Source organism: Thunnus albacares, chromosome 4, assembly GCF_914725855.1.
Source record: "Thunnus albacares chromosome 4, fThuAlb1.1, whole genome shotgun sequence".
NCBI classification, from domain to species: Eukaryota; Metazoa; Chordata; class Actinopteri; order Scombriformes; family Scombridae; genus Thunnus; species Thunnus albacares.
This window is the reverse complement of record NC_058109.1, coordinates 8,785,012-8,798,543: the sequence shown is the minus strand read 5'-3', so window position 1 is coordinate 8,798,543 and position 13,532 is coordinate 8,785,012. Positions and strand designations below refer to the sequence as shown.

At 36.3% G+C, this 13,532-nt stretch overlaps 1 protein-coding gene across 1 annotated transcript; it reads right to left on the bottom strand.

Moving 5' to 3' along the window:
- Positions 1-4,019: 4,019 nt before the first annotated feature.
- On the bottom strand, positions 4,020-12,054 carry LOC122981306 (DNA damage-regulated autophagy modulator protein 2-like). Its single transcript, XM_044349965.1, has 8 exons — positions 11,841-12,054; positions 10,286-10,468; positions 9,507-9,574; positions 8,390-8,532; positions 8,120-8,297; positions 6,968-7,050; positions 6,157-6,249; positions 4,020-4,977 (listed from the first exon to the last, which is right to left on the bottom strand). The coding sequence occupies exons 2-8, from the start codon at positions 10,414-10,416 to the stop codon at positions 4,843-4,845; spliced, it is 831 nt and encodes a 276-aa protein (XP_044205900.1). The 5' UTR covers positions 10,417-10,468; positions 11,841-12,054; the 3' UTR covers positions 4,020-4,842.
- Between the last annotated feature and the right edge of the window lie 1,478 nt (positions 12,055-13,532).

Sequence of the window (13,532 nt, the reverse complement as noted above, 5' to 3'; positions counted from 1 at the left end):
GCTTCATTATTTGGAGGTAGAAATCTTGGAGACAGACGCCTCAAAACCTGGAAAAATAAAACAGAAACTGTCTGAGTGGACGTTTAATACTCGAGGGAGGAGAGAGAATATGTGTTGTTCTTAGTGATTTTTTGGGGGGAACTGACCCTTTAACAACCAGTTACAACTCAAACTTAGCACACGGCATCCGAGACAGAAAGGATTTTATTTTTCATTCTTCATGTTGTTCATCAGGACCTGATTCAGATATTCTTTTTAATTTTGATTTTACAGACGAAGCTGCTTCTCTTAATTTCTGTCATTATTTATTGTTATGATTGGATGTATATATGTTCAAGCCATTAATTTTAAATAATAATAATGTGTTGTAATGTTATACTTTTAATTATCTCTTGTGATTGTCAGTCCAGACAAAAAAAAATAACAAACTCTGAAGTTAATGTCACATCATCTTCAACAAATTGTTTTTCACACACACAAAAAAAAAATCCCAAAATCCATGACTTAGTGGAGATATTTTGTTCATAATCTGGGTTTTTATGGGTCGTTATTAAGTATGAAAAATATTAAATCAGTTTGCCAAAGTTGATGCCTGTCAAATATGATTTTCAGTGTTTTTAAAGATGCACTCCCTCATTTTGTTTTATCAATCACCCAAATCCCCAAATTTCCAAAATAAAATCAGGGAGTGAATCTTTTAAAATGTACGCTTTGCATAGAAATGTCATAGTTTTTTGAGAAAATTAAAACTTGTCATGCATTTGCTTCCATCTGAGTGTGATTTTTATTTTTATTATTATTATTATTTTTTTTAATTTTGCAGTAAAATTTAGTGATAGAAAGCGAGGTGAGTTTGGTTTGTTTTAATCAGAACTGGTTTATTGTTACTGAACAGTTTCTAAATGACCTCATGAGTGCAGGAACACGGCAGCTATCATGAAAAACAAAGTCGTTGCACATCAGTTAAACTGTACGTTTGATGTCGACGTCTTTACATTGCTCCATTTTCTTTTTTCCGGCTAAGAGATTAAAACCCAAAAATATTCAGTCAAATATTCATATTGGAGAGGCCACATCTGGAGAACTTTTGTTTAAAAAGTAACAATTATCAAAAAGATTTGTCACAATTTCCTGTCATCAACTAATTGATTAATTGACCGATGGTTTCATTTATGACTGTCACCTGACGTAGAACAGAATTAACAGTGACAGATCATGGACACTTAAATAATTTAAAAGATCTGTTTGGCTTTAATACACTTTTGTTTTGATTTTTGTGACAGAGATTCGTGAATATACTTTGTGCCTGTTAAACAACATTGTGTCGTCTTTGACAAACCAAACTTCAGCCTAAATTCAGCTGCCACCTTATTAGATCCACCCGGCTAAAACCAAAGCTGTCTAAAACAACAGTTCTGCAACAAATCTCAACTTCATGAAGTTTATGTGAATTTTTTGTTGAAACTATTTCAGAGACAGCTTATTTAAACTTTATGATGATTTTGGAGAATGCAGCTTGTGCTGTTGATGAAATATATTCTAATATTTTTTCCTCTCTTCTGTATTCAGAATTTGATTATTTTATTTTATTTTATGCTTGAGGTCACAAGCTTTTGAATCCCCGGAGAGTTTTTAATTCATTTATTTGTCAGTTATATGATTTAGGCCTCAGTATAAACTCCTGGCTACAGTCGTGGATGAAAGGTGAATTAAATGACGATTGTGGAGGCCGGATGCTTTAGTAAGTGGAGATGTTCTCATTATTTATTATTCATTTTCATTTCATGTCACATACAGAGCTGAATGTATAAAATGTAAGTTGTTTCCAGGTCAGAATCATCAGAAGTGAACAGCTGATGAGCTGCTGGTGAAGAAAACCCTCAAACTGTGAGTAAATCTCAATTTATTGAACAGTAATTGTGACACAATTATATTAAGTTTTTGTTTTTTTTACTTAAAGCTGCATTCACTGATGTTTTGGCTTTGAGAGCTGCAGAACTCTCACATATTATCACCTTATAAACTTGTTATGGCAAGTTGGCAAACAGTTATATAGGGCTGCAACGGATTACTGTCTCCATTATCAATTAATCTGTTGCTTATTTTCTCAATTAATCAATTAGTAGTTTGGTCTATAAAATTTCATAAAATGGTTAAAAAAAATATTAATCATTTCCCAAATCCCAAGATGCAACCTAAATGTCTTGTTTTGTCTTGTCCAACAGTTCAAAACCTGCATATATTCAGTTTACCAACATAAAGGACTAAAAACAGAAAATATTCACATTTAAGAAGCTGAAACCAGAGAATTTGGGCATTTTGTCATTAAAAAATTACTCCAATTGATTAATCCATCATCATCAATTATCCAAACAGTGGGCGATTCATTTTCTGTCAATTAACTAATAGATTAATCAACTTATCGTTGAAGCTCTAAACGGTTACACACCCAGCAGACACAGAGCTACATGATCCGCTGATATGGATTTGTGTTTCTGTCCACTTGATGGATATAAGTCCAATATTTTCTCTCCTTTCAGCTCCAGTTTAGCCTCCAACTCATAACAATAATATCTGACTCTTTAGCTGTTGGATGTTCTTCTTACTTCACCAGCTTTGTCTTTCTGACCGTTCCTTGTAGGATCAGTGGTGCACAGTGAGTTTATCAGAGCTTGTTTGCTGGAAACAAACAGTGAATGTGCCATAAAACCAAAGGTAGGAGCTTAAAAAAAGAGGCTAAAAAGCTCCGTAGAGATTAGTGCAGCTTTAAATGATATAAATAAGACATTAAATATAAAGCTTACATTGGAAGCAGTCTGAAGAAGACAAAGTATGACCACAGTATCTACAAACAACAAATAAATCTTTATTAGTCTTCACATGAATAATGTACAACAGATACCCGAGACCTGAAACAGTACGATGTACAGCAACCAGTCAGGGTTAGAAGTCAAGTTTGTTTGTTGTTTTTGATTAAATATTAATGTTTATTTGTAAAGATGTTCTCAGTTAGTTGCCAGCAGGTACTGTAGAGATGTTCGCCATCAGAATAATTATACACTGTCCAATCATAATCAAGAAATTGTTAAATTTAGCACTGATTGATTTAATTTAGAGATGGTTCTCTTAAATTTTTAAGACGTGTCACACAAATTCAACAGTCTTTAGATTAAAGGTGCCCTGTGGAGTTTTGGCGCTATATATTAATGTTTTTATGAGCAGCTCCTTGTTTAGTTTGTTCTCATGCACACAATAAGATACACATTCCTGCAAACTGGTTTCACTCTGAAGGTGTAGTAACTAGTAAAGGTGGACATGAACAATGCTTTAAAAATAGGGCTGCAACTAACAATTATTAATCTGCTCATGTTATTGATTAATCGCTTTGAAAGGTCATTAATGCTCTTTTAATGCTCTTAATTTCCTGAACTCCAAGGTGACGTCTTCCAGCGTCTTGTTTTGTCCCAAAGTCAAAGATATTCAGTTTGTTCTTATGTACGACAAAGAAAAGCATCAAATTCTCACATTTGAGCAGAAACCAGAAAATATTTTCATTTTTACTTAAATTAATGAAATGAAATTATTTATCAAATTAGTTCCCCAATTAATTTTTTGTCAATCAACTATTTGTTGCAGCTCTATTTTAAAAAATTGTCTCTACAAATGCTTTGAGGAAAAAAAAAACATTCCACATGTTTGTTAGACCTCAAGCACACACACACGGTGTGTTTTGGTGAGAAATAGTGAATATAAACAGACACTTGGTTCACAAGAAAACTTCACAGGGATCCTTTAAAGCGAGCAGGAAACGGAAGCAGACGAACGAACTGTGAGATAGAATCAGCAGACACGTAACGGAAATGGAAAAATTAAGTAAAAAAGCCTTTTAAACTTAATGTTGCAATAACATTTTAAATTGTGGTGACCAATTAATTGAGTACGGAAATATAATTAATAACTCACAAATGTAATAATGTCTTTTTTTATTATTATTTTACTTTATTGAAATGAAAATTGAATACTTTTCTAATACTTTTTCCAAAAAGGATTATTATATTGATTGATTATAATTAAATACTGTCCACATGTATAATTATTCCGGTGGCACATCGTTAGCACCGACTCACATTTATCAGGCTGCTGATTCTCCAGCAGGGGGAGCTATGATCAGTGTGACACCTGCCAACCAGAACAAACAAGTGAGGGAGAGTTACAGTATACTGACGAACTAAAACCTTTAAAAAAAAAGGAGTTTGATGCAGCGAAATTATAGTAGACTGGTGACTGAAGTCAGAAAAAATAGTAAATTGTCCTGTGTGCTTATTTCTACCGTATGTTCTGTGTTTCTTCACAAGCATGTCAAGAAGAGCGTGTGTAATTTATAACTTTGTAAAAACATTGAAGAGTTAAAAATCAACAGCAAGTGTAAATGATACAAAGTGCAGCCCTGAAGAGGACAAAGTCAGGCTGATGCAGTTTGAGGGGAAAAAAGTGCAAAGCGCCATATTTTGGTTTAAGGGATCAGTTCACAACAATGTTTTATAGAAAAAAAAACCTCTTCCCTCTAATGGTATCTGTGGAGATATCTGTCTTAGCCTCCACTGTACTGGGGTGGAGGCAAAATTCTCAGAGACTGATATCTCCAAACCTGGACAAATAAAACCCAAACTGACTGGAGAGACACCACAACAGGGAAGAGAGAGAGAGAGAATATGTTTGGCTGAACTGACCCTTTAAAAGCCACCACACCACCTTTAAGAAACTCTATAAAAAGCCTTTAAAACACGATTAGAAAGTGTAAATTGGTGTAAAAGCACTTCATTTAGGACGCTCTGCTGCCGGTCATGTCCCTCCCGCCAGCAGTGGAGAGGACTCGCAGGCATCAGGTTTGAGGCGATGTGACGGTGCGACGCCACCGAGTGACCAGTCATACAGGTGGCTGCTGTGCAAATCTGCTTCTGCCCGCAGAGTAATTTTCTTCAAATGAAAACAAAAAAAAAAAACATGAAAAGTTAGGAAATGTTCAGTTTGACAACCCAGATCTTTAATAAGAATGTGTTAAGTACGGAGCTGGAGTCAGGTCATGACCTAGCGTAGCATTAAGACTGGAAGCAGCGGGAAACAGTTAGCTTGGTTCTGTCCAAAGCTAACTAATAAACACGTTGTGTCTCGTTTGTTTAAGCTGCACACAAACAGAAATGTAAAAAATGGCACCTTGTGGTCTTTGGAGTAGCTACGTGCTGGAACTATGCTTTGGCGAAGAACAGCTGGGCCAAGTGACTTCCTGGAGGCTTAGAGTCACAGTGAGGTTGCCAGGCAACCAACACAAAATCCAGGAAGTCACAAGAAACAATCCGGCGCATAATCTCATTGATGTATTATAGGAACTCCATGCTGGAGTTAAAGATGGCGCCCATCCACTCAAATGAAAATTGCTCCTCTAGTGCAAAAGCCAGAAATGCGTTAGTGTTTCTGGCCCCAGTCGGCCTGTAGACTTTATGTTGGGATGACGTCATGCACTTTAGAGATGCTTTTCTACATGCTGTGAAAGTTTCATGAGTATAAAAACTTCATGGATTAAATTTTTCGAGTTGGACTGTAAGTTTCGAGGTGTCCCGTCAACAGTTTTACAGATGTCTTTTTTTAAAACAGTCGTCCATAAAGAAAAGGGGATTTTTTTTGGTTGCAGTACTGCGGTCGGCCACTAGGACAAATTGGCAAAAAGGCTGAGGTTGCGCTGTAAATCCACACATAATCTCACATGAAAACAACTTGACATTTTGGTTTTCATTTGGATTAAACAAACCAGATAGAATTTATTAATTAATGAGCGTTAGAGGTGCTGGTACTGTCGAATTTTTTATCTTTGGACAGAGCGAGGCTAGCTGCTTCCAGACTTTCTGCTGAGCTGAGCTAACCGGCTGCTTACTGTTGCTTCGAATTTAAGTCAGATTTTCTGGCGATGCAAGAGGATTTTCTTAATAAATAAACATTTCTTTGTAGGAGTGAATTCGGAACATTTTATATGCAGTGTTTATATCCGAGGGCCTTGTTTCCTTGTCATTCATCTGGTTGTTTACAGTAAATCAGACTAGAATATGAAACAAAATGAACCGGATCTCCAGCAGCAGCTGTGTGGGTGAAAAGATGAGATACCTGAAAATCTCTGATGTAGGTGAGGAAGAAGCTGATGAAGGAGAAGGCCAGAGACCATTCAGACACGGTGCTGATGATGTGAGCAGTGTAGCCCTGAAACAACACAGACATAAAAACCTAAATGTTGACGAACAGTGATGCTGCAGGGTTGTTTATCCGACCTCAGTACTGTTTTTTTGTTACTAACTGAAATGTGTCCAAAACACCAAAGTATTTTAAAAAACTGTCAAGTACTGAAAGCGGACATCAAATGTCAGATTCATAATCTTTTTGTCTTATGCTTAAGTCAAAATTTCTCCAGATTTGTACTGTATTTTAATCAATATTTTCCTCTGTTTAGACAACATTTAACATCTGAGAATTTAGAAAAACATGCACATTAATGCACAAAACACTATTTCTCAAAGTAAGGTATCATTTTAGTATCAGTACTAAGGCTGCAACTAACGATTATTTTCATTATCAATTAATCTGTCAATTTTTTCAATTCATCAATCACTGTTCTGTTAACTCAAAGATATTCAGTTTACCATCATATAAGACTAAAGAGACCAGAAATTATTTCCATTTAAAAAGCTGAAATCAGAGAATTTAGTATTTTTTTCTTTAAAAAATGACTCAAAACAATTAATCAAAATAGTTAGGTGATTAATTTTCTCTTGATCAACTAATGGCTTAATTAACCAATCATTGCAGCTCTAATCAATGATAAAACTCAGGTATCATATCTGAAACAATGTCAAAAATATGAAACCCTTCTCTTACACTACAAAGACCTCAAACAAACACACACACACACAGGGGTACCAACCGTCTCTCCAGGAGTCCAGTGCAGTTTGTGAGGTACGTCGACTCCTCGCAGACTGGTGTACATGATGACTGATGATACAAACACTGACAGGACGCTGTTAAGGATCACAGCTTGTTTTCAGAGGCACCGCAGCATTAATAAAGCAGTTTAGATGAGCACTGCGACAAGTGTGTTTAAGAATATCCTGCTGAATTTGTCGTGTAAACTGCAGATTGTTTAACTACGTTTCCCAGCAGCACTATAGTTATTTTCAAAATCATATGACATTGTGAGCACTACATAATCGGCCAGTGCCACCTAACTCTATGTTGCGTTTTATTGCTCTGCATCCAGCGGTCGATTCTTTGCATTCAGGAGAGAACCAAGCAGCACAAGGCAGAACCTTCTAGAACCTTAAAAGTTCAGGTTACTGGAAGCTCCAGGTTAGGGGTCGATCATTTCCCGTAGAGGAAGAGACAAGAGTTTAACAGCCTCCAGAAATTACTCTTTACACACAACATAAGAAAGTGACAATAAATGACGAGGACACCTGGGAACAGTCCGCGAACTTGCCTACAGTCACTGAAAATTCACTTCAGAACAAGCCTTCAGGACTTGTTTGACTTAGAAAGAAAAATAAATATTTCCTCATTAATAATTATGACCTCACAGCTCCACTGTTATAGCCATTTTTTTAGTTTAAAATAAATATGATCGTGTAGCCTTATGAATTATTGTATGTATATGAGTTGGAATGCTATATTAGTTATTTGTAGACTTTTGGATATAATTTGATACAGCTGTCTTTGATTGCCTGTGGCTGAGAGCCATGCGTTGTTGTTGTTTGGGCAAGTGACTGAACAGCAGTCATATACTCACCTGGTCATGGTGGTGAGAGAGTCGGTCTGGAGGGTGTCGGACGGGTTGAGGCTGTGGTTCAATGCCAATTTTGAACACTTTATAGCAATACAATACAACTTTTAGTTACTTTTTCGATATCTTTTGAGTTTAATAGGAATTATGGAGCTGTTTTTGTTTACGTTTGTAACCACTTTTTTGCTGAAATAAATTATTCAAAGTTTCGACAAGGCTCAAACTGTTACCTGTTCAAGGCATCGCTACCCTCAGATGTGTAAATCAATAATTTGCTGTCACTGTAGGATTAAAGGATACTGCTGATGATGCTGCTCAGGGTCCAGACTCCAATGCCGAGGCGGATCAGGTAGATGGTCTTGCTGTGGACTTGAGGCTGCATGTAGAGTGAGAGCAGCGTCTGGGCCAGGATGTAGAGAGCCCCGACCCCGAAGGTCAGTATCGCCCCAACCAGGTGCATGGAGAACAGCGTGGTCTTCTGCGCTGACACACACACACAAACACGGCTTCACTGCTGAGACGTTCAGACAATATACAGGTGTGAACTGATCCAGGACCAGCAGAACTCACCTGGAAGTTGGCGACCACGCACATCCCGAAGGAGCTGATCCAGCCCAGCGCCAGCCCGAAGCGGTTCAGTCTGTGGAGTTTGACCTCGTTCTCACCTACCAGAGCCTCCACCTGTTTGTAACGCACGTACACCGTGGCCATACCTGCAACCACACACACACTAATCTAAGTCCCATAACCAGATATCAGCAACATATATATATATATATATATATATATATATACATATATATATGAAAAAATAAATCACTCAAATTCAGTTAATAAGACACATTTTAAGACAGAATATTTAACAGCTGTACAATTAACAATTATCAAAGATATTATCTTAAATAACTTGTAAAACTATACATATATAAAACTTGAATTTAGAAAAAAATAAGGTGAAATAAAATAAAAATTAGAGCTTCAATCAACAATTATTGTCCTTATGAATGAATCTCCCATTGTTTCCTTGATGAATTAATTATTCTATTAGTCTATAAATGTCAGAAAATAATGAAAAATGTCGATTTACTATTCCCTACAGCTCATGGTGATGTCTTCAAATAGTTCAAATAGTTTTTGTCCAATCAACAGTACAAAACTGGTGCCACAAAAGGTTAAACTGATGATGATGTCATTTCATTTTTTAAAAGTATAAATTATCAATAAATAAATAATGTTGCTAAAATAATGTAATCATTTAGTTCTAATTTATTGTTATTGATCTAATGATGCTGCATTACACTGTTTACATTCTACTGTATATCTACTGCTGTATATTTACTTTCTGCACAATTTTTATTCAAATATATTGTTTTATTTTATTTACCAAAATGTTATAATTATGTCCTTGGGTTTTACTTTTTAATTCTTTTGAACTGTTGGGAAATATTGAAGTCCAAGCATTTAAATTTAAATACCAGCAATGACTGTCATGCTTGTAATTGTTGAACATTTGACAAATTAAGACCTTGAACAGGTTACAATAAAAGAAGCAATGAGAGTGTTTCTGTGTGTGTGTGTGTGTGTGTGTGTGTGTGTGTGTGTGTGTGTGTGTGTGTGTGTGTGTGTGTGTGTGTGTGTGTGTGTGTGTGTGTGTGTGTGTGTGTGTGTGTGTGTGTGTTTTTTTTACCCAAAAATGCCGACACATCCAGCATGATGCCAAACACACACCTCTCTGGTGCCATCGTTCCTGTGTCGCTGCAACACACAATAAAGTTAATTTAATAGAAGTTTGGCTTATTCTGCTTAAAAGGGAAAAAAAACTGTTTAAAATAAAGATTAAAAAGCGTCATTCTGGTGTGAATACTTGTGACACTTGTGAACCACGATCCAGCACCAGTGGCCAAGATTTCGAATGACACCCAACTCTAGTCAGAGGCAGGGTCTGCCACTCCTGTGCAAAATTGTAAGAGGCCACCAGTTTTACAGAGACACATACAAACTGGTGGCTCTGGAGATAACCCTGATGATGTTATAGTGATGTCATCAGGTCAGGGTTATCTCCATTTGGGCTCAGAGACTACACATTTATAACAGAAAGCCTGTGTTACAAACTGGAGGTGTGGAGTTTAAAGAAATGGGAGGGTCTAATAAAAGATACTATCCTGTTGCATTATGGGAAATGTAGGATCCAGTGTTTTGGGAGTTTGATCAGCACTAGGGAACAAAAATCAGACTGTTTTAATCACCAACAGCTTTATGGAAGTGACATACTATGCCACCATTTTAATTAAGTGTGAGTTTTCCTATGCAGAACCCTAGAAAAATCATTTTTTAAATTAATTTTTAATTCAATTTATAGGTGCGCAGACCAAATACATTGTACTTGTGAGAAGGAAGGAGTGTAACAGAGGTGACAGACGCTCAGACCTCAGAGGAAACTGTGTGTGTGTGTGTTCAGACTCAGACCTGATGTAAGGCACCAGAGGATCCACATGTTTCAGTATCACCGCTGTGACGTAGGCGAAGATGAAGGATGCTGCAGTCCAGATGACCAGAGCGGCGGGCAAGAAGCTCATACCCTGCTGGAACCACCACATGGTCTCCTCACTGTGTGTGTGTGTGTGTGTGCTGCTGGTGGTTAACGCTGTCCTGTAAACGACACAATGAGTCATACACACAATTGCTGTTTCATCATCTTCTCCATCACATGACATAAAGACCACAAAGTGAACAATGACATGACAAAAGTTGCCATTTTTGATTGCTGACGCAGAGAACGTCAGTTATTGAGTATCAGTTCATCGCCGTAAATAATTTGACTGATTAAAAATATATTAACCGAAAACTTAGAAGATGAGGAAGTGAGACGTTAAAGGGTCAGAAACAGAACTGTGGTTTTGCTGTAGCAGCAGGTGGTGTCATGAGGAGGTGCTTGATGCTCTGTTTTATAAGATGGAGTCACAACTAACACACACAAAATACACAAACACCTCTAAGAATTAGCTAATCAACAACTATTTCGATAATTAAATAATTTTTATAATCATTATTGAAGCAAAAATGCCAAAACATCCTCTGATTCCACATTCTCAAATGTGACAAATTGCTGTTTTTCTTTGTCATATAGGACGATGAATTGAATATCTGAAGGTTTTGGCCTGTTGGTCAGAGAGTTCCATTTATAAGCCTTTATTAAATAAACTTTCCCCTCAACATTAGTATCAAATAATCAGTCAATCATGCCATTAAAATAAATCCATTAACATAAAAATATAGTTTCATTTCCAAAGTGCCCATTTTTATGTTTGAGGTTATGTCCATCTTTTGCTGCCTTTAAAACCAGGAACAACACTTATGCCATGTCATGATATTACAATATCAAAAATCCGAGATATCTAGTCTCATATAACAATAACAATATACAGATATCGATATAATATCGGTATATTGCCCGGCCCTATCTAACTGTTGTATTTGTTTGATTTGTTAGTGTTTATTGCTGTTTATGCTGCTCTCTTGACCAGGTCACTCTCAGTAAAAAGAGATTTTATTGTCAATGAGACTTTGGTCTTGTTAAACAAAGGATTAAAGGTGTCATTGTGTATAAAGTGTCTTTTTGGGGAAGTGAAACAGAAAGTCAGTCTAATATTAACTTCCTGGTTATCCCCCAATAGACAACCCACCAAACTCCATCAGCAAAATCTGACACTTTAACACCTTTTCATGAAGAAACATGTCGACCAAGACCCTGTTTCACTAATCAGGAGAATATCAGACATAAAACTGTGCCTTTAACGGCTAATATATAAATACAGACGTATACTCATAGACCAAATATACAGTAACACTGAGCCAATTAGTTTACAAAATCGGATCAATATATTTATTTTAAAATTCACTAATCTTATAGCTAATAGATAACTATATTTTATAACTTCTATTTCAACAGTTGGATCTGTTGGATCAAACAGCTGCAGACGGAGGAAGGAGTCTGTTTTTAACCAAACATAATGACACTCACGTTATTCGAGTCCTCAAGCGACCATAATCTTCCTGCGGTTTCAAAAGTCCTCGAAGCACTTCTTTCACAACCACGACCTGGTGTCCAGACCTCCGTTAAAAGTTAGTAATCCTCTGTTTACAGCAGAGTTCATGAGCCACACTTCCATCTAAAAAAATGAGGTTTAAAAGCTGCTGCAGCGTCGATGGACTTCAGTATCGGATGAAGTACGCATGCGCCGGTCATGTGAGTATAATGGCACGGGAGTAGTTGCCCTGATTTTTGCCTCGCAGGCGAAGCTGCAGGAACAGCGCCGCCTTAGCGATAGTGGCCTCAGTCGAAACTGCAAGTGATACTGTATATTGATCACTGCACAGTCCCTCCAGGATTTCACGTTAGGTTTTTTTTGTTCTTTTGGGTGATTATTGCAGAAAAAAATGCTAGATTTTCCAGTTTGTTTTGTTTTTTTTTAATGATTGCGATTCAATTTGCAATGTTTTATGTGCTCTTTTTGTGGTAAAATTGCAAGAATTTGGAAAAATTGCAAGCAAAGGAAAATAATGCAATTTGCTTTTTGAACTATTACCAATGACCAAGTCACATGTAATCACTTTCTTTGATAAAAAGTATTCTGCATATCACATGACTACATTTCAGTGTAATTTATTTTCTGAACATGAAAACCATGGGCTCAGAGTTATGTAAAACAGAAAATACTGTAGTTCCATTTATAAGCCGTTATTGAATAATCTTTCCCCTCAACACTAACACCACATAATCAATGATCAGTCAATCATGCCATTAAAACAAATGCATTAACATAATATAGTTTAATTTTTTAAGTGCCCGTTTTTATGTTTGAGGTAGATTATGTCCATCTTTGCTGTCTGACATATCAACTTGTATTCTTCTGACTAATTCTGACATTTCATGTGGAAAGGTTGCAGTAATTTTGCCAAATTGCAAGCTCTTGCAAATATTGTGGAGATTTCCAGTATCTGCGTTAATTATTGCAATCACAAAATCGCAATTTCCTGGAAGGACTGATTGCAGGGTATACAGCAGAGGCCACATTTAAGATACAACTTCTCATAATTAAACTGACTCAGACAGGCTTTCATAATAATCAATATTTTGCAAAAAAAACTATAAAGTGTGTGATTATGAATACTAAAGTAGAAACTAGCACACAACATTGTTCTCTAATTAATTATACGGCTGTAATGAGGTATTATCAATTCTCAGAACACAAAGGACAATACAATCATTAACCTCGTTTTATTCAGATCATGTTTTCTTACAGTGTAACCTCCTTCACTGACTACAATTTCCATTAAACCTCTCTGCAATTTTTTATCAATTTTTGACTTAATTTTGTCTTTTACACTCATGTTTGTTGATGTCTGTCCTCAATTGTCTTGCTTTGTTTCGTTTTTTTTAAATTTATACCATGTGTGAAGCCAGATACTTTTCTATAATTTTCCTATATGAGCTGCCTCTTCTGTATCTATAGTTGTTCTGTTTTTTAATTGTTGAAATTGGAGAGACTGAAGAAAACAGTTGCATCAGCTGTTGCAGCTTTATGGGAAACTTTATGAAAATCTCTTATACTTTGAGTATTGGGATTATGTATTATGGAGTTGGGACATGTGCTTCAATCTCATCTTGTTCACACCAGACGAAAACATACCGTCCTTTGGAACTTGAGGAGTT

Bases quoted from the DNA above. Each gene is read 5' to 3' on its own strand.
- LOC122981306 (XM_044349965.1), bottom strand. From the start codon at position 10,416: ATGTGGTGGTTCCAGCAGGGTATGAGCTTCTTGCCCGCCGCTCTGGTC. The intron at 8,533-9,506 runs GTAAAAAAAACA...GTGTGGTTGCAG, and splicing joins GGATGTGTCGGCATTTTTGG to GTATGGCCACGGTGTACGTG. The intron at 8,298-8,389 runs GTGAGTTCTGCT...GTGTCAGCGCAG, and splicing joins GCGTGGTCGCCAACTTCCAG to AAGACCACGCTGTTCTCCAT.